Source organism: Ambystoma mexicanum, chromosome 11 (genome assembly GCF_040938575.1).
Source record: "Ambystoma mexicanum isolate Mex_15411 chromosome 11, UKY_AmexF1_1, whole genome shotgun sequence".
In the NCBI taxonomy this organism is placed as follows: Eukaryota; Metazoa; Chordata; class Amphibia; order Caudata; family Ambystomatidae; genus Ambystoma; species Ambystoma mexicanum.
Genome location: NC_090934.1, coordinates 1,487,064,461 through 1,487,090,879, shown reverse-complemented (window position 1 = coordinate 1,487,090,879; position 26,419 = coordinate 1,487,064,461). Strand labels below are relative to the sequence as shown.

At 47.0% G+C, this 26,419-nt stretch overlaps 1 protein-coding gene across 2 annotated transcripts in view; it reads left to right on the top strand.

Annotated features, from left to right (window-relative positions):
• LOC138504634 (uncharacterized) overlaps positions 1 to 24,734 on the top strand; it is a 640,493-nt gene extending 615,759 nt beyond the window's left edge. Inside the window, exons 6-7 of one of the 2 annotated variants that reach the window (XR_011279879.1) lie at positions 21,220 to 21,305; positions 23,284 to 24,734. Coding sequence is in view for 1 of the 2 variants with exons in the window: in XM_069625235.1 (XP_069481336.1) it covers positions 23,284 to 23,287 (4 nt within the window). In the remaining variant the exon portion in view is untranslated. The remainder of the gene's footprint in view (positions 1 to 21,219; positions 21,306 to 23,283) is intronic. The other variant, XM_069625235.1, reaches the window with a different exon arrangement.
• The last annotated feature ends 1,685 nt before the right edge of the window (positions 24,735 to 26,419 follow it).

The following is a 26,419-nucleotide window of genomic DNA, read 5'->3' as shown; positions in this document are numbered from 1 at the left end:
GTACAATGTAGCACGTTACATTTTGAAGAAATAAACTGGTTTTTAAAAGAAAACATTAGCATTTTAGAATTTGTAAAGTACTTTTATTTCACAAACTCTGTGAGACCATCGGACTATACCCATTTTCAATCAAATAGTAACTTTGTTTCTTCGGTCGTCATCAAAAATGTTATTTGTGAGGCACATGTTTTTCTTTTCACATACACAAAGTATTTGCTTTCGATAAAGCAACCACTTCGGTCGCACAGTGATTTCCAAGACGCCGGCATGAACTTTGGCCTACACCACCATAAAAGATGTGATGTTACTCCTAATGGCCACTGTAGCGTATGGACATATAGGTCCGGGCTGGTCGTCCCACAAAACAGTGACGGTTAGGTAACTGGTCACGAGTACGTGCATCTGGTGTGCAAAGAAGCCATCACTTGGCATCTGGAATCCATGACAATCACAGTACGGCAGAATTTAGCTGTTCGGAGAAAATGTAACAGAAAATACGTATCAATACCCAACCTTTACCAAACAATTTAAAAAAAGACAAAGAACGTGGAAACTGATACACAAATCGATGTGTTCATACATGACATTTTAAAGAAATATTAGCGTTGAACATGGGTGAAGCTGGTGATAGCCTACAAACGACGAGAATCTGCACTCTCCATAAGTAAAAAAAAAATAAATAAATAACTACACAGAAAGATAGTACCTCAGTTACATCGCCAAAATTATTGTTCTGGTAATAAAAAATTAGAACTTGTTCCGGTCTAGAGTCGTCAAAAGTAAACTTACACGATATTTACCGTCTCCATTGTCTTCGTTAAACTCAGACAGCAATGTACTTGCACCAAAGAATCTTCTTGAACTGATATTACATGTCTTACAAACGTTTTGAATACATAACCTTATCAAATGATATTTTTTCCACACTTTCACTCCCTGCATTCTTACTGAATTTTCCCTTTCGTGCAAGGTCAAAAAACAATTGACCCTTATGGGTTCAGTCGGATGCGTTGGCCTACTGAGCTCGCAACCAAAAAAGCAAAGCAACTGACCTTCACTCAGAATGAAAATACATTCTGACTTTGCAACAACATATCTGAAAGCATTCATGAGAACTGCTACTCCCATACACTTGCAGACCCGCTGTTTCCATCAAACAGTGCAGGTGGCTGCCTCAGATTTCAAACTCTAGGACGCCAGTCTGACAGCAACATTATTTTAAATACATTCTAACACAGACGCAGTAAATCTTCGCCTGTACTTAATGGACACTATACTGATCAGCAACTTCCAATTTACCGTATGACTTTGGTGACAAAAAAACACCACTTGTTGACTTCCTGCTGCCACATCCCATCCCAGCCTCATTAACCCTCAGCTTCCGAAACAGTATTTCATAAGTTTAACAAGTGCAATGGTGTTGTTTTATATGTGTTAGCGGCGATGTCCGCGTACACCAAAACACGAATGAAAGATGGCGGGCGCAGCGACGATGTTCAACATCCAATCAGTGAACGTGTCACATGTCCGCGAACATGACGCTACGGATTAGCCAATCGATATCTTGTCCGCGGAGCGAACAGGGAAGTGTCTGCGGAGCGGACTCAGATATCATTAATTTTTTGAGACACACTTTTTGGTCATTTTAAAGAAAACTACTGGACGGATTGGCACCAAATTTACAAAAGCACGCTTTCGGGACCAAGGTCCTGCCGCAAATTTGGTGAAAATCCGTCTAGCGGTTTGGGCTGTAGGCGTGCGCATAGTTTTTCCCCCATTCAGTCTATGGGAAAAAAGACGTTTTGGGACCCCCCTATAACTTCCCCCCCCCCTGGACCAAACATCACCAAACTTTGCAAAAAAATTCACAGTGGCCCATATACTTTTTTTGTGCAAAGTTTGGTGTGGATTCGTCCAGGGGGAGCGGAGTTATAAGCCGCCCAAAAAGTACTTTTCCTATGGAAACAGCAACTTAACCATAACTACACGGCCACTGCCGTGGCCGTGTAATATATATATATTTTGTGTTTTTTAATTAAATTTGTACAAATCAAGGAAACTTGCGGTTCTTTCTTCTTTTTTCACTTCTCATTTCTATTCTTGTACAATTGTGTTTTTTTCTTTTTCCCAATCATCCTTCCCTTTCCCCATCCCTTATGTCTGCGATGGTATGAACAAAGCAATTCAAAATGAATTCTTAATACCATTTTGATTTACTTGCCATTATTTGATGAAACTGCAATAACAATATGAAATTATATTTTGTTAATTTTTTAGGTATATTTCTACGGCTACTAACAATGCCTTGCAACTGGTTAAAGATGCTAGATTATTTTTTTCTGAAAAACAATTAGAATTGATGAACTTAACAAAAGAAAACCTCTCTTTTGGATAGAAGATTAGCCCTGATCTGAGAAAGGTGGTATGGCCGCCGAAACATGTGTCATCACATAGGGCCTTTTTGAGAATGAAAATTGCCACTCAATAAATACTTGAGTGGTTTTCAAGATAATTACTGTGTGGTATCTCTACTTTTTTGTGGCGCATGTACAAATATGAATCAACCTTGCATTTAAAGAACATATTACATTAAGGAGATGTATATAGTACAAACCACACCGTTTAGACTTAAGGTGTGCATGTTGCTTTTGTGTAGCCTTGCATAATACTATAACCCCCAAGAAATGAAACTGTTTAATTCCAAACATCCACATATTTGGAGAGCCTTCCCCCTCATGTGTCTCTTATTGCTATCTTACATGCTCTTGTTTTAGCAGGGTGTTTGTCATACAATTTATGCCAGCCTTAAAGTGCTACATTATGCGTAAGTATGTTCTATTGTTAAACTCTATTCCGTCTCTCTCCAATGCTTACACTTGCTTTATCCTGTATGGTTGTCTGGTGGAGTCTGATAGTCACCTAAAGGGATCAGCATGCGCTAAAACTGAGTTCTTGATGGGCATCTCTTGTGACTCTTAGTATCTGTACCAATATGGTGTACAGCCTGCATACATGCCCTGTGCCTTTTGGATCCAGGTGTGTCTTTGGACCCTGTGGTCATAAGACTCTCTGGTTTTCATGCATGTGCCCTCACATTTACAGTGCTCCATATTGAGTAGTTGCATCCCTTACACCAATCCAGGCAACTTTTACTCCCCCCTTCTCCCTACACCCCCACCATGTAGCATCCTGGAGAAGTAGTAGTTATTCCGTTGGGTTTTTGTAGATGCTGCTCTGTGATGTCCAAAAGGATCTGCCCATTGCCATTTAGGATTGGCTCTTGCTTGCAAAAAATCTGCATTTAGGAAGCTATTCGGCAGGGTTTTACAACAGTTGAATTCAAATAGTAAAATCTTCAACACATTCTTCACGTGACTTAACCACATTTTGACTTAACCAAATTTGAGAGTCGATGCCTGCTTGCCTTTGACAGTTATCCCCCCCACCCCCAAGTGCCACAGTAAATGGGGGGGTACACCTTCTTCCTTCAATTCTTGGGAGGTCTCTTGTTGTCTTCAGCAAGGTCATGAAATCACAAATAAATATTGCAATCTGAAGTCTGCCACCTACAGTTATGTCTTAATAATGGAAAATGTGTGCTTGTATTCCACCCCATTGCTGAATTATTGGTAGTGCTTGATACATTGACTAAAAAAATACATTCAAATGGATTGTGTCCTCCAACGTATTCCACATCTTTGACATGTAATGTCCACAGCTCTGCACTTCGGAAACCTTTTCAGCAGAGGACTTCCTCCGTCGATGACGTCGGGTCGATGGCCTCAAAGGCCTCAGATGACGTCACCGGATGTTATAAATAGGACGCACGGCACCCGCAGCCTCAGTTCCGTTTTTTCCGCGAACGTGTTGCTTCGTAAAACTCGGCGCGCCTTGTGTGTTCATCGTTGAGACTTCTTTTTCTTCGACCCCTCCGACTCCGCGGTCTGGCTTCAAGACCTGCCGGGACTGCAAGTCGAAAATGTCGATCACCGACCTGCATCGCATTTGTTTGTGGTGCTTGGGCGAGTCGCATGACACTGACGACTGTTTGAAATGCCAGTCGCTGACTGCCAAGGCCTTGCGGAAGGGGAAGCTCCAGGTAGGTATTGGTTCTAAGCCCAGTAAGTCCCAACAATCCAAGTCCAAAGGGGTGTCCACCGATGACTCGAGGGGCGACTGTGTGTCGGGTGGAGGCCCGGATTCTCTGTCCTAGAGTGGTTCCAGCAATTCTTTTTTGTCGCAGCATTTGTGTAAGCGCAGTCGCCGGTCGCCTTCCCCGTCCTCCTCGGAGGAGGGAGCAGCGAGGAAAGTGGCATGCCCAACGAAGTCCTAGACTCCGGAGGAATGGCCTGCCTTTATGGAGCAAATGTTAGCGATCTTTCAATCGCAGGGCACAGGACTGGTCGTGCCTTCTAACGAAGCCGGCCAGGATCGATCTTCTACCGTGGCTCGCACGCCTTCTGGCTTGCTTCTCGGTCCTCGCCCCCAGCGAGACAGCTACAACCTACTAAGAGCTTGATGCCGGTGTCGACCCAGTCGGCGCTGTGTCCGTCTGACTCGGACGTCGACGCTTTGCCATCTTATCCGCCCACGGCGCCGTCAGCACCAGTGTCGAGACACTCGGCGTCGAAGCCGTCGGCGCTCTCTGCGCCTTTGGGAGTATTTTTGCCCGGAATTTGCCATTGGAGTACCCTGATGTGGTGGATCCTCCTAGGAAGGCTACAGCAAAGTCTGTGAGGCCAGTTTTGGACTCACCAGGTCTGGGTTTCAACTCCCTCTGGCTGACATATATGAAGAGGAAGAAAGGTCTGAGTTTGAGGACCCTGGTGAACTTGATGAAGCTCCACTTTTTTCTGGAGACAGTCAGTTGGAGGAGTTGAGGCAGACCCTCCATGATGCCAGTTGGTTGGACACTTCTGCGGAAGTGGAATTTGGTAGGCTTGAGCCTGTGGCTCATGCAGAGTCTTCATACAGGAGGCTCATGGCCTCTGCCTTTTCGTCCTAGGGGACAGCAATGGAGGGGAGGTTCTTTTTGTTACTCCTCTTTTGGTAGAACGTGAGGGGCCGCTAGTCAAAGGGGCCAGCAAAAAGGTACCCGTGGTGGTCAGGGAAATCGTGGTGCCAAAGCCGCTCATACAGCTGCCTCTTTGCCTTCAGGCACTGCCGCTGCCACTTCCAAACAGTCATGAAGCCATGCCCAGGGTTCGCCCGTTGGGGGCAGACTGTCTCTGCATCTTGAAGAATGGCGAGCCATTACTTCAGATGCGTGGGTTCTGGATACCATAATCCACGGCTACTGCCTTCCCTTCCTTCAGCGGCCTCACGACAATCCACCGTGGAAACTCTTTGAAGCTACCAGATCCGCTCCTTGCACAGGAAACCCTAACCCTGCTGGAGAAAGGCGCTATAGAACTGGTGCCTGTAGCGGAGAGGAACAAGGGATGTTATTCCTCTTATTTCTTTGATTCCGAAGAAAGACGGGGGATTGAGACCCATCATGGACTTGCGTTGGTTGAACAAACTTCTCAGGAAGGACAATTTCAAGATGGTTACTATTTCTCAAGTCCTCCAGGCCCTTCAACTTCAGGATTGGTTGGTGTCTCTGGACCTACATGATGCCTACTTTCATGTGCCTATTCATCCCAAGCACAGAAAGTACCTGAGGTTTGCGACTTGCGACTCGCACTTTCAGTTTCAGGTCCTGCCATTCGGATTGACATTCGCCCCGATGGTCTTCACCAAGCTAATGGTGGTGGTGGCAGCGTACCTCAGGCTAGGGGTGGGGATTCGAGTCTACCCCTACCTGGACGACTGGCTGACCCGGGTGCGCTCTCCTGAGCAAGCATTGGAACACCTCGCTCTCACCTGCCGCACCCTTCACAGGCTGGGTTTCTCCAAGAAGTCGCATCTGACACCTTCCCAAGAGCTCCAGTATATCGGGGCTGTGTTAGACACGTCCTTGGGGAAGTGCTCGCCTCCCAAGGTGAGGGCTCATCACATTGTGCAGATGGTGGACAAGTTTTAACATGCCCAGTGTCTCCCGGCTTTCAAATTCTTAAGGTTGCTCGGCCTCATGGCTTCCTGCATTTTTCTGGTGCCAGAGGCCAGGCTGCGGATGAGATCCCTGCCATGGGTCCTCAAGATGCAGTGGTCCCAGTTCTCAGGCAAGATGTCGGATCCCGTTCAGATTCCAGTGTCGGTCTCCCAGGATCAAAATGAAGGGAACCTGCTGAGGAGGGAGCGGGGAGGAACTGTTTTGGCAACCATGGCCGGAGGTGACTGTAGTGACGGATGCTTCCCTCCCAGGATGGGGCGCTCATGCCAATGATTTGACAGCCAGCGGTCATTGGTCTCCGTTGGAGTCCAAACTCCACATCAATATGTTGGCGCTGAGGGCCATCAGACTGTACGGGGGAAGAGTGTCCTGATCATGATGGACAACACAGTGGCCATACATCACCTCAACAAAAAAGGGGTGGGGGTGTAGGGTCACTCCTGTTGTGCAGAGAGGCAATGCAGCTCTGTTTCTGGGCCATCTAGCAGGGAATTTCGATCTTGGTGGTTTATCTGGCCGGAGACGAAAATGCGGCGGCGGACACTCTGAGCAGGCAGAGCACGCTCTCTCACGAGTGGGAGTTGGCTCAGGAAGTCCTTCAGGACATCTTCACCCTTTGGGGAACCCAGCAAGTGGATCCCTTCGCCACTAGTGTCAACCGGAAGTGCGAGAGGGTCTGCTCAAGGGAATTTCCTCCAAGAGGAGCCTTAGGAGACGCGTTTGTGGTGGATTGGTCATTCCCACTGCTGTATGCGTTTCCTCCAGTCCCCGTCATTCCTCAAGTGTTGTGGAGATTAAGGAGGTTTGGTTCCCACTTGATCCTCATTGCTCTGGATTGGCCCAGGACACCGTGGTACCCGGACCTTCTAGAAATATCCAGGGGGTCAGGTTCACCATCCAGAGGTCAAGACTCTCAGCCTTCACGCTTGGTATCTGAAAGGTTGAGGTATAAGGATTGGGACCTCCCGGATGACGTGATGGAGGTGTTGATTTCGGCCAGGCGGCCTGCAACAAAATCCCTGTACCGTTGCCGTAAGTTCTGCGATTGGTGTAGAGCTCACAATGTTGATCCTTTTCAGTGCTCCATACCTATGGTTTTGTCCTTCTTACTTTCTTTGGCCCACAGGGGCCTTCAAGTTGGTACCATTAAGGGTTACCTGGCAGCGCTGTCTATCTTTAAGCGCTCGTCTTGAAGAATGTTCTTACTTTAGTATTCCTTTGATTTCGCAGTTTCTTAAAGGACTGACTAATGTATTCCCGCCGTCCCCTTTCCAGGTGCCGTTTTGGGATTTGAATTTGGTTTTGAAATTTCTCACGGGTGCTCCGTTTGAACCTTTGCACTCCTGTCCTTTGAGACTACTGTCCTTCAAGACTGTGTTCTTGGTTGCGGTTACTTCCACTCGCAGAGTGAGTGAATTGTAGGCACTTTAATCTAAGCCGCCCTTTACTGCATTTCACAAGGACAGGGTTGTACTGTGGGTACGTCCCTCTTTTATTCCTAAGGCAGTATCTGAATATCATTTGAGTCAAAAGGTGGTTCTTCCATCTTTCTACCCTCCTCCTCATCCTGGAAAGGAAGAGGAACAACTCCATTGGTTGGATCCTAAGAGAGCTCTGAGCTTTTACATTTCTAGGATGTCCAGGGTCAGAGTGGACGATCAGCTCTTTGTAGGATATTCAGGACATCGATTGGGCCATGCTGTTACCAAACAGACCTTGTCCAGGTGGATTATCCTCACAATTACGGAGTGTTACCGATTGGCGGGTAAGGACCCTACTGAAGGGTTGCGAGCTCATTCAAATAGGGGCATGGCTACTCCCACAGCCCTCCAGCAGGGGGGGGGGGGGTTCTATTAGGAATATTTGTGATGCAGCCACATGGGCTTCAATCGACACCTTTGTTAAACATTACTCCCTGGATACAATCCACGGTCCGGATATGGCCTTTAAAAAGGCGGTTCGTTATTCCGCAATCTGATTGGGTACTCTAAATTATTTTCCCACCTCCATTTACTGGTACTGCTTTGGGAGTCTGTCAAAGATGTGGAATACGTTGGAGGACACAATCCATTCGAAGAACAACTTACTAACTGGTAACGTTCTTTCGACTGGATGTTCCTCCAACATATTCCACATCGCCCTCCCAGCCTGCCCCTCTGAATAATTTCCAATGCGATTGCAGTTTACGTTTCTGCAAGGCTATGTGCAGTCAAGCAGGCATGAGACTGGTGCCACACGTTCTAAGGGAAAAAAACTTAAACTGAGGCTGCTGGCGCCGTGCGGCCTATTTATACCATCCGGTGACGTCGCCCTTGACGGAGGCCTTAGAGGCACATCGACCCGATGTCATCGACGCAGGACACCCTCTGCTGAAAAAGTTTCTGAAGTGCACAGATGTAGACATTACATGTCAAAGATGTGTAATACGTTAGAGGAACATCCAGTCGAAAGAATGTTACCAGTTGGTAAGTAACTTGTTCCTCCCATTTCACACCGACAAGAGATCCTGTATCCAAGCCTTGGGTTGTAAATTGTAAAAGTGTGAAAAACTTACCAATCAGATCTCCTCAATTACATTATATTCCTCTGAAACTTGAATTTGCTATTAATGAGATGCTGCCAGAAAATTACTAGAGCGTTGTTTGACTCTTCATCGCAGGAGAGTGGCTGCTTGTATTTGGCTGCCATATTGAATACCCTTCCAGCTAAAAATCGGAACAGCTCTCCTCCCGCTAGTTTTACCTGCCGGTCTGATTGCTGTATCCCTTATGAGCCTTGATATGATATGATAGTTTATTTATATAGCGCAATGTGTTTCAAAGTGCTTCAAGGGAAAATACAATGACATTCTTACAGGCTTTGAACAGTAAGGATGTGAAATTAACCCCTTAAGTGCCACTGCCGAGCCGGCTCGTCAGTGGAAACTGCTCGAGGTTGCCACCGACGAGCCGGCATGTCGGTTTTGGCACCTTGTTTTGAGCGATCCCTGCAAAGCAGGGATCGCTGAAAACTGTAATCCAACCCCCGGGCTATGCGAGGGGGAGGACCCCCCTCACTGCCAGGGGGCTGGATTACCTTCAGTTTCACGTCGGTGTGCGTAAAGCACGTCGACGTGAAACAAAGTAAAATTCACTGCAGCAGCCATTTTCGGCTGCTGCGGTGAAGAAAGAAGGTGAGTGCCCTTCTTTCTCCGCATCGATCTCCGGCTGTATTTCAAGCCGGAGATCAGGGTGGGTATCGTTGGAAAGGGGAGATTCTCCCCTTTCCAACGATACCCATTCTGTGGCATTGCCGCCCACGGATCGGGCGCAGGGAGCACGATCCGTGGGCAGCAAGGTCACCGGATCAATACAGGTCCGTTTGTGATGCGTGGGGAGGGGGGGCTGCTTACTAGGTAAGCGGCCCCCTTCCCCCCCCATGGCCCCAAAGCATGGGTCACAGTGCCAGAGAAACCTGGGGGCAGATGATCACTGCCCCCAGGGGTGAAAAAGAAAAAATGAAAAAATAAAAGGCGAGGGGAGGTGGGAGGGGGTTTGGGGCCCACTAGGCCACCAGGGATGTTAGGGAGAATTCTCTGTTGAGGCTAATTTCCCAAACCTAGTGAGTCCCCCAGCAGCTTTGCTGGATTTTTGGGGTTTATTTTTTTCTCCTGCTAAGAGAGAGACTTTTTCTCTCACTATTAGACATGATTTGAGGTGTTCCTTTGACTTTGTATGTGTTTTATGGGCTATGGGGTCCTTTACCCCATAGGGCTTCATGTGTTTTTGGTATGTGGGTTACACAGCACCCTCCGTGCAGTAACCCAGGGGTGTCATAGCAACCCCCCAACATAGACTCCATACCCTGGGACTGACTACTGTCTCCCAGGGCATGTAAAGTAACCATTGGCTTTACTAGTCTTAAATTGTGAACAGCACCAGTACAAACCATCATATTGTGGACGTACTGGTCGGGGCAATTCGATTGCCCCGGGGTCTGTTGTTCGAGGGGGCACTGTCCAGTCCCCCCCCGACCGAGGTTTGGCTGGTGGCAGTGGATACTACTTTTTATATTCGACCGCAAATATATTCCTATGGGATTTTCCCATTGTTCAAGGCTACCACGTTTTAAAATAGCCTCGAACATACCGCTGGTTTATTAAATTAATATAAATTCACTGGTTGGTATTTTTTGCCGAAACTTGGTTCCAAAATGGCATTTGTGTTCGCTTCTGTGACTCCAACCCAAGTCAAGCCCTTTGTTCCACTTTTTGGCGGGCTTCTCCACAGAAGCCTCCAAAAGTGGTGCCACTCTGTCTGGGTACCACAGGGGGTGTGGGAGGGGGTTTAGGCACCCTGGACTGAGTTGCCTCGGCAACTCAAGTCGCACTCTTGTGTGATTGGCCCAAGTGGTGAGCCGCCCGCATCACCACTTGGCATGTTTGAGTGACAGCTAGGCTGAATGAATGGGGGTTTTCTGCATAAAAGCAGGGCTTTGGGGTCTGGAACTTCAGAAGTCGCCACAGGACCTAAACAATCCGAAGAGGGAGGAGCCGAGCCGACCTGCAACGACACCACCGGTGGAGCCCTGCTGAACCGTCTCGCCACTTTTCCCGACGAAAGAGGAGATCTCCAGCCCGGAGAGTCTTCTTCCTTTGACTGGTGGGGATAACCAGTTTGCCCGTCTTTTCACCTTCCAGGACCATCTCGTGGCCGCCTTGCCTGTGCCATGCACCCCAGCAACCGGAATACCATGGTTTACCACTACCGCGAAAAGGGTAGTACCTTGTAACTGGGAAACTCCGTGGCTGGTTTCTTCCCTGGCAGTGCAACGACCTTCAGCTTTCCTCCACGTCGAGACCTCCTCTTCCTCTGGACGAAACACCGACTTGCAACCACTGCCAGGAACAACTGCCCCCCCCCCCGGAGCGTTCTTCCCATTTTCAGGTACTGTGTCCCGCCTGGCTTCCCTTGCGACAGATCGTTCGGGGTGACAGTAAATCCTCGACTTTCTAACCTGGGTTAGCCTGGGGCCTATTAACTAACTTTTCCTGACTTGATCTCAATCTTTGGTGAACTATCTACAAAGACTCTTTGGGCATAACCCCACTGTGTGATCCTGGACACATTTCGCTTGCTCTCTCTAAGAGTGGGCCTGGCATTTGAACTTCCTTGCTCTCCAGTAGACTTTGCCTAACCTGCCTCACTGTGGTTCTTTGAAAGGTATTGAAATTGTGTGCTTTTATAACTTTGCCTTTTCCCTCCCTTTTTCTATAACTTATTAGAGTGCCATCTTATGTTAAGCGCTCACCTCTGTCTGAAAATAAGTGGTGTTTCTCACTAAGACTTGTCTAATAAGTAATTAGGCTTATATATATATATATATATATATATATATATATATATATATATATATATATATATATATATATATATATATATATATATATATAGTGACTGTGTGTTGAATTTACTTGCCTCTTTTTGTGCTAGTGTAATTTACAAGTGTGTCTTTAAATAAATAATTATATACTTTTACACCAAAGCTCTGGTCAGTGTTTGCTTGTGCTACTGTATCATGTGTATACTCTATATACTGCCTAACTCCTCTTGAGAGAGGTCTGACTGCTCAGCCACAGCTACCAGGTAAATCTGGGGTCGTACAGACTGCTACCAATTGGGTTTACTGCCAACCACCTGTAGTCCTAAATCTTTTGCAGTGGTCCCTAAGGGAACTGCACAGGTTTCTGCCTAACAAGGTATATAGGAAAAAGTGGTGTCACTGGAAAGGGGAGGTTCTCCCCTTTCCAAGGACACCACTTATATGACGCATTGCTGGTCACGGATCAGCGCAGAGCGCTCGATCTGTGACCAGCAACCACTGGACCACAATGGAAACGTTTCTGACGTGGGGACGGGGGGGTAGGGCTGCTTCAAGTAAGCAGCCCCCCCCCCCCCGCCCCCCAAAGCATGGTGGCACATATGTGCACAACCCTGGGGGCAGATGGCTGATCATCTGTCCCCCAGGGAAGGGGGGGGGGCGAAAAAATAATAATATATAGAACGGGGTGGGGGGTCTGGCATTTTTTTGCCCCCAAGAAATGGTGGTGGCCCACCCCATCCAATTGGGGGGTGGGGTGGAGGGCTACCAGGAATTAGTGTGCAGGCTTCCCAAAGGATGGGGCTTGCAGGTTAGCCCCCCCCAAGGGCAGATGGCTGATCTGCACCAGGGAAGGGGGCAAAACCAAAAAACATTTCAAAAGGGAATTTTGGGTGGGTTTGGGGGGCCACTAGCCACCAGGGATAGATTTTACAGCCCTCCCTGGGGGCAGATATCTGCTCCTAGGAAAGGGCATCTGACCCCAGGGAGGGCTGAATGAGATGCCCCCCCTGCATTTGGTGTGGGGGGGGGGGGTAGAGGGTCACCCCCATTACATTAGAAAATTACCTGGCGGTTTAGGGTGCCCCTCAGCCCTCCCTAAAGTGTAGTGTACCATTTTCTTCTTTGTTTACTAAACTTGCATTGGCGCAGAGGGTCACATTGGTGTGCCAATCTGGTGCCGGGGGGCCCAAACCTAACTGCCCCGCCCACTGGGGGGCCTGTCCCACCATTTTTGGGGGCCCTCTCCCCCACCCCAAATTGAGGGGGGTGTACCTCATGCAGCTGTTTGTAGGAGGCCCAGGGAGGCATGCATGAGGAACCACAAGTCCTCAGGTTCGTGGTCCAAGGACGGCACTACCAGTTCAAAGCCCTCCCATTCGGATTGAAGTCGGCGCCCAGGGCGCGGCTGCGCCTACAGGGGATCCACGTCTACCCCTACCTGGACGATTGGCTCATCTGGGCAAGAACAAGGGATCTCGCCGTTGAACACACAACAAAGACCGTCCAGCTGCTCACGGACCTGGGATTCTCCATCAACTTCCCCAAATCCCACCTGGTACCATCGCAGGTCGCACTGTTTCAGGGAGCGACGCTCGATACAGTTGCACGACTAGCTTCACCGTCGGAGGAAAGGACAAAGGCCATCCTGGGCAAGGTGCAGCGTCTGCTGGCCACGGACGTGGCCAGAGTGAGGTCCATCAAGTCCCTTCTCGGGATGATGTCTTCATGCATATATCTAGTGCGCCTGTGCAGGCTTCAGATGCGTCCTCTGCAGGAGTTCCTCGACGCCCGTTGGATGCAAGCGACGGGCAGCTTCGAAGACAGGATCTCTCTCAACGAGACATTCCGCCAGGCGATCCGGTGGTGGGGCTCCCGCGAGCATCTTGCGGCGGGCATGGACTTTCAGACCCCAGCTCACCAGGTGACGGTGACCACAGATGCCTCCCTGGAGGGGTGGGGAGCGCACACGGGAGATCTACACACGAGAGGCCTTTGGCTCCCGGAGGAGAAGCTGCTCCACATCAACATCCTGGAACTCCAAGCGGTCTTCTGGGCCCTCAGATCTTTTCTCCCGTCCCCCAGGGGCAAGGTGGTGACGATCTTCACCGAAAACACCACCACTATGTTCTACATCCTGAAGCAGGGAGGAACCAGATCCCCAGCCCTATCCAAGGAAGCACAGGACCTGTGGCATTTGGCCGTTGCCCAGGGGATGTTTCTGGTACCCTTTCATCTGGCAGGGATAAAGAACACCATCGCCGACTCACTCAGCAGGGAGCTGCACTCGTGCCACAAGTGGGAACTATGCCAGGATCAAGTGGATCAACTCTTCCGGCGATGGGGCAAACCCCAAGTTGACCTGTTCGCGATGGCGACGAACTCCAAGTGCCAGAGGTTCGCCAGCAGGTTCCCCCAGCCGAGGAGCATGGGCAATGCTTTCTCGTTCTCCTGGGACGGCCTGTTCCTGTATGCGTTCCCGCCGTTGCTGCTCAGGCTCATCAACCAACTCGAGGTCCTGGTGCAGGATGATCCTCGTCGCACCGAGGTGGCCGAGACAGATCTGGTTCCCGGACCTTCTGGACTTGTCAGCGTCCCCACCAGTCAAACTGTCGACTGACGCAAATCTTCTCTCCAGAGAAGGTGGTGCCATTCTTCATCACGACCCGTAGTCCCTGAACTTGCAGACCTGGCTCCTGCAGCACTAGAGTTTGGAGGGTACGATATACCGGCTGACTGCAGAGAGGTTCTTGCAAAGGCCAGGGCGTCCTCAACTCTCAAGTGCTATGGACACAAGTGGAAGAGGTTCTCTGTCTGGTGCCGTGCACAGAAGATTAACCCTCTACGGATTACAGCCCCTCAAGTGCTACCATACTTACTGTCGCTGGCCAAAGCTGGACTAGCTCACGCTTCCATCAAGATACACCAGAACTACAGGACGGTCGTCCCTGTGGTCTCATCGCCTGGTGAAGGAGTTTATGAAAGGACTGCTCCGATCGTTCCTGCCGGTGAAGGCTCCAGCCCCGCCGTGGGAGCTCAACGTGGTGCTGACCAGGCTCATGGGCCCGTCATTTGAGCCTTTGCATTTGGCTCTGTTGAAGTTCCTGTCGTGGAAGACAGCGTTCCTTGTGGCCATCACCTCTGCACGACACGTGGGAGAGATTCAGGCCCTTTCCTGCAAGCCTCCGTACTTGACTTGACATCACAGCTGTTTGTGAACTTTGGACATGTGAACCAAGGGAAGGCTCTCACAAAGGCTTCCATTTCCAGATGGCTCTCCGGCTGCATCATGCACTGTCATCGGTTGGCAAACCGACCGTTGCCCGGACGTCCGAGAGCCCATTCGACCACGGCGTTCTTGTCTGGTGTGCCCTTGCTGGACATCTGCAGGGCTGCTACGTGGAGGTCGACGCACACCTTCACGAGATTCTACTGAGTGGACCGGGATTCCAGGGAGGAGTCCAGAGTCGGCCAGGCAGTGCTGCGCAACCTGTTCGCTTAAGGTGAGCCTGGTGAGGAGGTAAGAGATGCTTAATGTTGAGTTTTATGTAATGCTTAATGTTGAGCCTTGCCGCCTCCCGTGGTTGTGCATGTGTATACTGCTATGTATTCTTATATTCATGAGCATGTGAATCGATGCCAGACCCCATGCTGGAGAAGGAACAAGTTACTTACCTGTAACTGTTCTCCAGCATGGGTCTGGCGTGGATTCACATGCGAACCCTCCCTCTGTCCCCTCTGCGGCTCTTCACTTGGTCATACTGGTCATACTGCCACTTTACGTGCTACCAAATCTGAGGATGGCTGCCAGGGGCGGGGCTTAGGGGGAGGGCAGTCATTGGCTGCGGGCAGTATTACCCAGAGACCAGTGATTGGTTACTACTAAGAAAGACCGATCAGAAACGAAACTGATACTGATTTTTTCTTTACGACTGGGAATATTCATGAGCATGTGAATCCATGCCAGACCCGTTTCAATCACGGAACTGAAACAGCTCTATTGGCACTCAAGTCTCATCTCTCACAGAGAATGGATGGTGGTCATATGTCCCTTCTCATGATATTAGATTTGTCGGTTGCCTTTGACCTGGTGGACCATAACATTCTGTCCACCAGCTAAGACAGAATGCCAATTTCTCTGATGAAGCAGTTAATTGGGTCATATCTTTTTTGAAGAATAGGCTAAATAGAGTGGCCAGCGACATTGAAGAAGCTGAACCGACCATACTTATGTATGGTGTCCCTCAAGGTGCTTGCGTGTCGCCTTGATTCTATAATATATTTGATTCCCTTTTTCCAGATGCTCCAGAACGAGGGGATTGCATTTGCAAACTATGCAGATGACACCCAATGTGTCATCCCCATATCTGGTTCCCTTGTTGAAGATGAGGCAAGAATTAACAATATTTATAAGAAAATTCAGGACTGGATGGTACTCAATGGCCTAGCCTTGAATAGCGCAAAGACCGAGCTTCTAATCATCGGCTCAGAGGCCAAATTAGACAAACTAGGGCCTAGCTATAAATCGCTCATTATCGATGACTGCCGCATTGAGGTCATGAGCAAGGTGAAAACCTTAGGCATTTACTTAGACAAAAACCTTAGCATGAACGCCCAAGTGAATAACTTGGTCTCTTCCGCTTCCTATTTTCTCAAATTGTTTCGATGTTTGAGACCTTTAATATCGGAAGCCAACGCAGAAACATTGGCAAGGGCCATAATCGGCTCTAAGATCGACTATTGCTGCAGCCTTCTCATAGGGCTGCCGGTATCTGACATCCACCAGTTGCAAGTCATTCAGAATGGAGCAGTTACGGTAGTGAAAGGCTTAGCAAGAAGAGACCATGTGTCGGAGGCCCGGCGCAGCCTCCACTGGTTGCCGGTTAAGGCCATAATTATGTTTAGATTGCTTATCCCCCAGAAATGCATACATGGAGTAATGCCACTATATCTAAAAGAACTAGTTTCAGTAAAAAACAACATCCGTTCCCTTCGTTCTGATGAAACAAACATGTTGGCCATCCCACGGGTGAAAATGAAAAAATCCAGAGATTCAGCCTTCTTCTCAGCAGCTCCCCTTAATTGGAATTCATTGTCTGTTACATTGAGGAATACCACCTCGGTAGAAATCTTTAAAAAAGGGCTTAAAACTGCGCTTTTCTCATAGGTCGGATTCGCCTCCTGATTACTCTCCCCGCTTATGAACCTTTTTGCGTCCAACTGGGTTTGTCTCTCCTGTCTGTTCTTTTGTTTTTTGAGTGTTTCGTTTTGAAGCGCCCTTAAACCCTCGGGTACCTGGTGCGCTATATTAATGTTAAACATAAACACATAAACATGCTGGAGAACAACAGTTACAGGTAAGTAACTTGTTCCTTACCTGTGTTTTAGGCATTCCGCTTGGCGCCCAGGAAGGGGCACCCACACATGTGAGGTACCGGTTTCATCGGGACACCTGTAGGAACGCGGGACGGTAGGCCATGTGTTGTTGGCAGCGTGTTTCGATGGGTGGGCCGAGTGAAATGTGCAGAAAATTGGGTTTTTTCCCCACATTTTGGACTTTGCGGGGGTGCCTGGGTAATAAATTCTGGGTCGATGTGCACAAATCATACCTCTGTGGATTCCCACGGGTGTCCTCTTTTTGGAAATGCATGGGGTTCTCTGTTTTCCTTGGTGGCTTGGACACCCGAGGCCCATATCTGTGTGTTGCGCTTGTCTGGAGAAAGTGTCAAACTCAGGTGTGAAAACATACTTGGGGTTACCTGTGTTTTAGGCTTTGCCCTTGGCGCCCAGGTATGTGCACCCACACATGTGAGGTACTGTTTTCATCGGCACACCTGTGGGAATGCGGGAAGGTATAACATTTGTTGTGTTTGTGTGGTTTTCATAACGTTTTGACCCATTTGCTGGTGCCCTTTGTCACACAACCCTTTCATTTCACAAATGTGACCTACATTTAGTCGCTGCTTTAGGCGCCATACCGTTTGTAACCTGCACAAGTCACCTACCCTTGAAAAGGTCTGCCTGTGCTCTTTCAAAAAATGTGTGCTTGCCGTTCCTCACCACATTGGTTTTCCCGATTTACACATGCAAAGTGCATCTGTTCAGGCCGTGAGCGTAAAACTCCTGTGTACCATGGCTCACTGTTTGGCTTGTGGTATTGCTTGTTTTGTAAAACACTACAAAAAATGTGTGCTTTCCTAACTGCAAGAGTCGGGGGGAATGTAGCGGAGCATTGCTTTTCTCAAAATTCATAGAAGCCATTGCTGTACCAAGCCAACCATGTCCAACACATACCTTTTTTTTTGGTCATTGTCCTGCTTTTCCCCCAATCTATGGCATTTTCCCCTACCTAGTGTTTGCCTGACCTACGCAAATCACCCCTTCCTAAACTTGGAATTTTGTCTACTTTTCAGAAATATATACCTTTGTCTTCCAATTCGGCTTTCCTACCCTTTTCTCCCATTCTGTCCTTGCATGTCCAATTGGCAAAAATGGCCAAAATCGCCTACCTCTCACAAAACAGTTGATAAACCTCATCAAAATAATTTTCTTTCGTTTCCACTCAACCTGTTCCTGAAAGCTAGGAAATTGGGGAACTCAGCATAGCAAACCATTTGTTCCTAGCTCTTACAGGGAAAAAACCACAGGCTTCTTTGTACATCATTTTATTGGTTTTTGTTTTTAAAAACCCAACATTTTTGCCCTTTTTTGCTTATTTTCGCTCACCCCCCCCCCACAGCAACTTAGGATTCCTGGGTGACGTTACGCCCGCCTACATGTGGGGGAAAAAAGGAGCCAAATTTGGCCGCGATATCTCGTGTAACAAAAAAGTTACAAGCCATTGAATGGCCACATACCAAAATCACCAAAAAAGGCCCTGGCACTGGGGGGGAAATACCCATGGCACTTAAAGGGTTAACTATTGTACTCGGCTTAACAACATTTCGGATAATGAAAAAGCTAAGACATAGATAAGGAAGAGAGGGGGAGAGTGGGAAGGAAATGGAAACAGACATGTGACTACCATACTAGGCCTGACAACATTTCTGGTAGAGCCAGAGAAAAACAAAAGGTTAGGGAGAGGGGTTCAGAAAGGGAGGGGAGGAACAAAACAAGCCACTATCGTACTAGGCCTGACGACATTTCAGATAGTGCTGGGGTTGGGGGGGGGGAGTAAGGGAAGGGCAGAGGAGACAGATGAGGTTGCTATCATACTAGTTCCAGGGACAATTCTGATAGAGTAAGTGCATAGAAGAAAGTAAGGGGAGGAGGGGAGGAGATAGAAAAAAGGAGAGGAGGAGAGAACAGAGTAAGCAGTCAAAAACAGTGGAGAAACAAGCGGGGAGACCGAATACCATTGCAGAAGTCAGTATTAACACATAATGTTGCATGTCAGGATATAAGATAAAGATGGCAACAGCATGATTGAGGGCCACCATGAGTACTAGATGCAAAGGAAGTCCAACATGAGAGTTGAGAAAGTGTGACACATTGTGAATCAATAAAGTCCATAAAAGTCAAATCCAGAATTGCCCACAAGATGGTGAAACCGGAATGTATCTGGACAGACTTCTGCAGAAGTAGTCTGCAGGGAGTGGAGGGAGGAGCAGGGTAGAAGAATCGAGCAAAACATGCAACACCTGTGTGCGAGAAGGGGGGCACAAGGGAAGATCACGGCAGACCAGAGGGTGTGTAGATGGCATGTGGGGACAGAGGGAGTAAACACATGTTGGCGCATGCTTAATGCTGTCTGAGCAGGGGGTCGGACCCTGGATCCTCCTGGTCCGAAGAGGAACAAACAGGAATTGCCCTTTTCTTTGTCTGCCCCTCGCTTCAGACACCCGGGCGAGAGACGCCCTTGATCTAAAAGTTAAGGGCAGGATGGAAGAGGCAGGGCTAGGAACGTGGATGGAGCTTAGGCCAGGTGACCTAGATCCACTTGCACCTGCTCCCCATCTGCAAAGGAAAAGAAGCTGGAGGGCTCCTTAAGTAGGGAAAAAGAGCGGCAACCTGGAAGGCACCAGGTGGGTGGGGCTTAGGCCAGGTGACCTAGACCCACTTGCACCTGCTTCCCATCTGCAAAGGAAAAGAAGCTGGAGGGCTCCTTAAGTAGGGAAAAAGAGCGACAACCTGGAAGGCACCAGGTGGGTGGGGCTTAGGCCAGGTGACCTAGACCCACTTGCACCTGCTTCCCATCTGCAAAGGAAAAGAAGCTGGAGGGCTCCTTAAGTAGGGAAAAAGAGCAGCAACCTGGAAGGCCCCAGGTGGGCAGTGCTTGCTAAGTGGGGAAAAAGGTGCAACCTGGAAGGTGCCAGGTGGGCGGGGCTTAGGCCAGGTGACCTAGACCCACTTGCACCTGCTTCCCATCTGCAAAGGAAAAGAAGCTGGAGGGCTCCTTAAGTAGGGAAAAAGAGCGGCAACCAGGTAGGCACCAGGTGGGCGGGGCTTGCTAAGTGGGGGGGGAGAGCGGCAACCAGGGAGGCACCAGGTGGGAGGGGCTTGCTTACTAGGGCTAGGCCCTCCTTCAACCAGTCTCGCCCTCTACCAGCACTTGCCCTTTGGCACCCTTCCTCGACTAGCCTTCTCAGTCTGATCCACCACCGTGCATCACTTTAGTTTATCCCTTCCTTTGTTCCCTGAGCACCAGCCCTCCTGGTCCTCCCTTAGCACTTGCCCTGCCCTTTGGCTCCCTTCCCCCTGCACTTCTCCTGCCTCTCCCTGTCACTTCCTGTTATTGCAGTTGCATGATCTGAATGTCCCAAGGCTTAGTCAGACCGTTACTGTTATTTTCTCCTCTGTACTACTCACTCTTCCATTCCCCCCTTGTCTTGTGATGCCTGGAAATACTTTAATGTAGAGGCACCATACACATGTTCAATAAATACAATTAAAATAAATACCACTCACACTTATCTGTCATGTCAAACGTCTCCTCACACCTCTGAGAGAGACCCATTTTCAAACACTGATAATGCAAGTGCTCTTACCACAATCAAACCCACCCATAGTCCCCTCTTTCTTTCATAACTGCACACATTAACAAATGCATCTTCTGCTCTTCCTAAACCCCACCACTCATCTTTTCAAGATGCACCAGAGCGCCAAGAGACCATGCAAATCAGAACCAGCATATAACCCAGTAATATACTTGTCAAAGCAGGTCCATTTTAGGTTTTCTTCAGAGTGGAGGTAACGCTGGTGGATGACTTTTTCAGTCCACTGGCTGGGAGCTATCCTGCAGCATTGACTCATTGATGGTTCTCGCCAGTTTAACCTGTGTCCTGACCTGTTGGATTTTCATTCCATTTCTTCATGAATCAGCATATTTTCTTTTCAAATGAATGTATTTGGTGTCCTGATAAAACGTGCCCTCTTCGAAGGAATTGACAAGAGGCAGTTTGACTGCTAGGGGCTATGACTTCTGCAACGTGTGCATGTTCTGGAGATGACTGCTTGTTCTACGGAACTTGGTCTTCTGAGCAGTCAATCAACTCCTATTCTGTTCATCGCCTTAGCTTGCACTTATCGTTGCCCCAGCTGGATCCCTCAAAGCAGCTTAAACTTTATAGACTCCCTCGTAAGTGGGTTCTGAGGTATGATGAAAGCTATTCATTGTGTTGTCTACAAATACTCTGAATGTTTTAGCAAACGTGTGTCTTGGATCAGGCTAGTATGGGTTTTGCTAAAGTCAATATGAGCAAAATGTGTGCACGTTTTTCATAATTCTGAGTAACCTCAGTGTTTATGTATATATGACCCAAAAACTGTTTTTTGCCACTTGGCCTATAATGAAGTCTTCATTTCAGGGCTTGCAAAATCTACTAGCCCGCTTGCATTGGCAAGGAGATTTTATGATGGGCGAGTACCATTTGCATGGTACTCTACATTGCTGGTGAGTATGGGAAATGTTTGTTTGCAGTAAATGCGAAATAAATGTTTCAAACTGTTTTCTGTGAATGGCAAATTAGTTTTATTGTACATGGATGGCCTTTGGGTGGCAGTGTTGCACCAAATATGAAGTGTGCTTTTGGGTGACACCCTTTTACAGAAAGCACTAGTAAATATTTTGCCATCTGTCACCAATGGGCGAGTGCAATTCTCTGTGGTTGAGTGTGTAAAGTAAGGAGCTCTCACTGCAGGTCTAATGCGATTTTTAAGAATATGCGGGGCCTGCAATTTAGGAGGGATGAGGGTGGTTGTAATCATGTATTCTTTCAGATTTGTTTTTTGTCCTGCCATTCTTGTTCCCGGTTGGTCTGGCATTTAACGTTTTAAGACCAATCTTTTTTCGGCACTTCTTTGGGCTTTGGTTGTACTTCCTGCCACTTCAGCTAAGAGCACCATCACCTGAGTTCAAGACAGCTGTTTTCTGCTAGACTGTGTAACTTGTTTTGCCTGTAAGCACCATGAGAAATTGACCTGTTGATTGATCACCCTGCAAGAGTGCATCTTCTGTTCATTATGGGCCTTATGTTTGTACTTAGCCCAGCCCTTGATTGTCCAATATATCAGCTGTTGCTGGTCCAGTATATATTTTAGTGGTTGGTGGGCAAACCGTGTTGGTAGTGGCGCTGGTTTATGGTGGTAACCATTGATGGAATTGTTTGTTGAAGAATGTCAATAGACCTTGTTTGTGGTTTACACTTTCATTCTTTATTTGTTGGTTTTTGTAACCATTGTCCTGGCATAGTGTGCTAGGTGCATGTATGTGTTTCGACCGAAGTCTTTGTCAAGGCAGAGGTGTGATGATTGAGGATCCATAAGGATGTAGGCGGACGCTGTGGACGGACGCAGTACTCGCTGGTATCCAGACACACAGTGGCTATACAGCCGATCCTAAGCGGATCCAGTTCCTCAAAGAATCTCCAGGTCGCCTACATCCTTATTCACGAAAAACTCATGAAAAGTGCATAACCTTAATAATTTACAGGTTAGGATACCAACCACCTTGAGACTTTCTAGTTATGTTTAGGAAGTAGGAAACCTCTGAGTTTCACAGTAAATTATTTGTTTTGGCACAATTTGGTGCTCTGAGAAAAGTGCTTTACATGCAGGTTAGGCAACCAAATACTAAGCAGCTTTTCAGTTATGTTTAGAAAGTAGAGCACTTAATGTTCTGTATATTGGCTCAACGTGGCACCTTCAGTAACATTGGGTGATCTAAGGAAAGCTTGTATGTACATCATTAGGAGGCTTTCCGGTTATGTGTAGGGAATAAATAGCAAACATGTCATATGCAAACTTTCCGGTTAATAATGTATGTTTTGTTACAATTTGGCAAATTAAGCATCATTAAGTATTCAAAGGAAAGTGCTTAACATGCATAATTTTGAGGTCAAGCCACCAAAAGCCATAGAACTTTCCAGTTATGTCTAGGAAGTAGAAAACATGTAATGTGTAGATGTTCTGGGTAAATGATGTATGTTTTGGCAAACTTCAGCACATTCATGTGAAAAAACCTCAATGTTGCTTAAAATTTTGAAAAAGTAAGAAAAGTGATTAACATGAATAATGTGCAGGTTTGCCCAAAAAACACCATGGACCTTTCCAGTTATGTTTAGGCAGTAAGACGCATGTAATATGCAGAGGTTATCACTAAATAGTGTTTTATCACAATTTGGCATATTAAGCGACATTAGGTGCACTAAGAAAAGTGCTTACCATGAATAGTTTGCTGGTTGGGCTAACAAAAACCATGGAACATTGCAGTTAGTTGTGTGTAGGAAGTAGAAACCGTTGAATGTTCCGAGTTTCTTGGTAAATGATCTGTGTTTTGCATATTAAGCAAAATAAATTGGTTTTCGCATGAAGCATTTTGGAATGCCCCGTTACCATTTTGTGAAATCTGAACACTGTTTTTCTCTTTGCAGTTGACAAAGAAAGTAAACAATGCGGAGACAAGGTGGCAAAGTGAGCCACATTTCACCTACTGCAGTCCATTAATGTCTCCCACGGAAACAGGACTTTCACTCCCAGGCCAGCAGGCCCCACCGAAAACCAGATGTTTCCAGTCCGACACCTGTTCAGCCACATGGGGAGAAGCTATTCTGTTGCGTACATGCTGCTTGGCAAAAACTGAAATCACTGGAAGGGACGTTTAGAGAATCCCAATCCTGCACTCCTAAATTAAGTACCTGAAACACTGCTCACAATGGATTCCAGACATGATTCACACCACAGTCCGAACCACTGAGAGGAGCTTGCACAGTTTAGATCCTCCGATCTAGGCCCTGTTCAGTGATCACCTGGTGGCCCCAGGGCGAAGGTCCGGCTGCATGAAACCGGCGTGTTTTATGTTTCAGCCGCATTTGAGGCCATGCTCTGGGATTGTTTGAGGATCTCTTCTGTGGGATCAGCAGGCCAGTATGAATGATCCCAGAGTTAGTCTTGCTGTGTGCTCACCTTGTGGGTGCAAACAACCTCTGGACTAACGTAATGCTGCTCGTGAGGAAACTTGGGGTGAAGCCCTTCATCCTAATTGGCCACGCTATACTTGCTATCTTGATATGGTTGGTTATACTGTGCTCATGAAGGACCTAAGATCTACTTGTTTCTAATATAACGGATGCAGCGCTGTTCACCAATACAAATGATTCTGGCGTACAAGCCACCTGCACTGCTACAAGGCATTTATTTTGTGGAGCGGTCTAAAACCAGTCAATACTTGATTCAAAGCATCCGTATAGGATACATGAAATGTCTAAACCGAAAGCTAAGAAGATAACCTTATTGCACTACTTTTTCAGGGACATTTGGCGCAGTCTGCTATTGTCTCTAGTGAAACCATTGGGCTCTTTGGAGGACTTAACTATACCTGCATTTCTGGAGCTACTCGATGCCAACTTTGGGTCCTGTAAACATGTGCATTTCTGTACTTTCTTGCCGCACACCAAAGACTTTGCACAATATGGCTCTTGTTGCTGCTCTAGTAACTAGCAATGGAGCAAATAGATTGTGCTCCTGCTCATACACAATGTGGGTTTGCACCCTGGTAAAAATGGAGAAGTAGAACTGTGCAACCAGTGCAATATGAAGCATTTGTTGTCTATACACATTTCTACTTGTGTGTTGAAAATAATTTCAACTAAAATGTTTCATGTTTCTTTGCTAAAAAAGATTAAACTAATTTTCATTTTAGGTTTATGTTGCTACATAATCAGGATTAAAGCAAACTGATTTTACCTTGAGTTATTTGAAAAGCAAAGAAAATGTTGATTGCACCATTGCTTTTTATTCTAAAATGGTAGAAATCGAAGAAAATCTGCTTGTTTGATTATTATTCTCCTGGAGCCAAAAATAAAATGCATTTGGATCTGGTTAATTTTGAAGCAAAATCTGTTTTCTCCATTCCCAGAATCTATCCTAGATAGAAGACTAGGCGGAAGAAATAACGTTAAATGGATTCGCTCCATGTTATGCACTGGTACAAAACTTGGTGATCTCACCCTTTACGTTCTGTAGATGCATTTATTTCTAGGATCTTGGGTTTTGTGGGTGACTAAGATTTATATATTGTCAGTCCCTTTATGTTGTGTACACATCTTGATCTCTGCCTATAGGTACTCCTTGATGCCTTAATTTCTAGTCTATTTAGTTATGTGCATGCCTGACCTTTTGGTGGTTTTTTTTATTTTTCATTTAATACTTCTGGTTAACAATCTAGCTTTTTGCATACATATTACATTTTTAAATCAACTTTTATAGAACAATAAAATGTTTCAAAATGTTAAAAATGTACATTGAACAGTACCCAGTTACGAGATTACGCACACTATGGAGAGTCGTCATGCAATTCTAAAAACATTGGCTAGCCCTTATACACTGGTAGATTTACTACAGGATTACTACGGGATATGTCTGCTTTATTAGCCATATTGTGGCCACAGGTTAGCCGAAAAAAAGTAATGTTAACGCAACACAAGTGTCCTCTACCTATATGGCAATACATACACTGAAGACGATAAAGCAAAGATTAAAAGAGATGCAACTATATCTTTGGCAGGTTTGAAATCCAAAATGACAGACAATACCAGAAGCATTCTGGTATCTATATTGCTCTCATCTTTCAGTTCACATGCCTCTAGAATTATGTAGCATCTCAGAACTGGCTTGGACGACCCACATTAAGAAATATCATGATCCAGCCAGCTCTCATGAGGCGGTCAAGCTGCCAAAATTGGTTGCTAGCCTGGATGCACTACATTTCAACATATCGGACATACTGGTAATTATAGCCAAACTAAAAGTTTCTAGAGCACCTGGCCCGATGGGTTAGCAAACAGTCATAAAGGGCAAACCTAGTTTCTGGGGACTGTATTGCTGCTCACGTTTAATGACATCACTAGACCTGCTATTATAGCTAGCAGTTGTAGATGGTCTATTTTTTATCCCAGTACCCAAGAGGGGAAACGACACTGACCCCACACATTATCAACTACTAGCTAGGTTAGATACCAGCAGCAAAATATTTGCCACCCTTCCCCTGAGACTGCTTACTAAATGGGCAGACACAGACATATTGTTAAAATCTAAACAGGCTACAGAAAGGGAAGAACCACTAGCCCATGCCATGTGGGTTTATGGAGGGAAATACCCTACAATCATCTTGCACGTTGGTCCCAATATAGACATACTCCTATGCTGAACAAACCCAGCTTGTCCCCCCACCATTTCCGCAATCTACTTCACACAATCATCCCAGTTTGGTGGAGGACACAAGACGGCTTCAGTCTGAGTACCTATGTGATATGAAATAGTAGAGGTCCGAGCCTTGGACATGGTCACAATCATCATGGCAGCTGCTTTTGCTACCTGGGCGAAGCAGCATTGTTAAACCTTTTTTACAGGAACACAAATCATTTGTGATTCTTGCTTCACTCTCCATGACTACCCTAAGCTTGTGCAGAGCAGCAATTGTCTGAGTTAGAGTTCCAATCATTAGCAGGCACAAATGTACAGCATGTGCGCCCTATTTTCTGGTAACCCCCACTCCCCCATAGCTGTTAG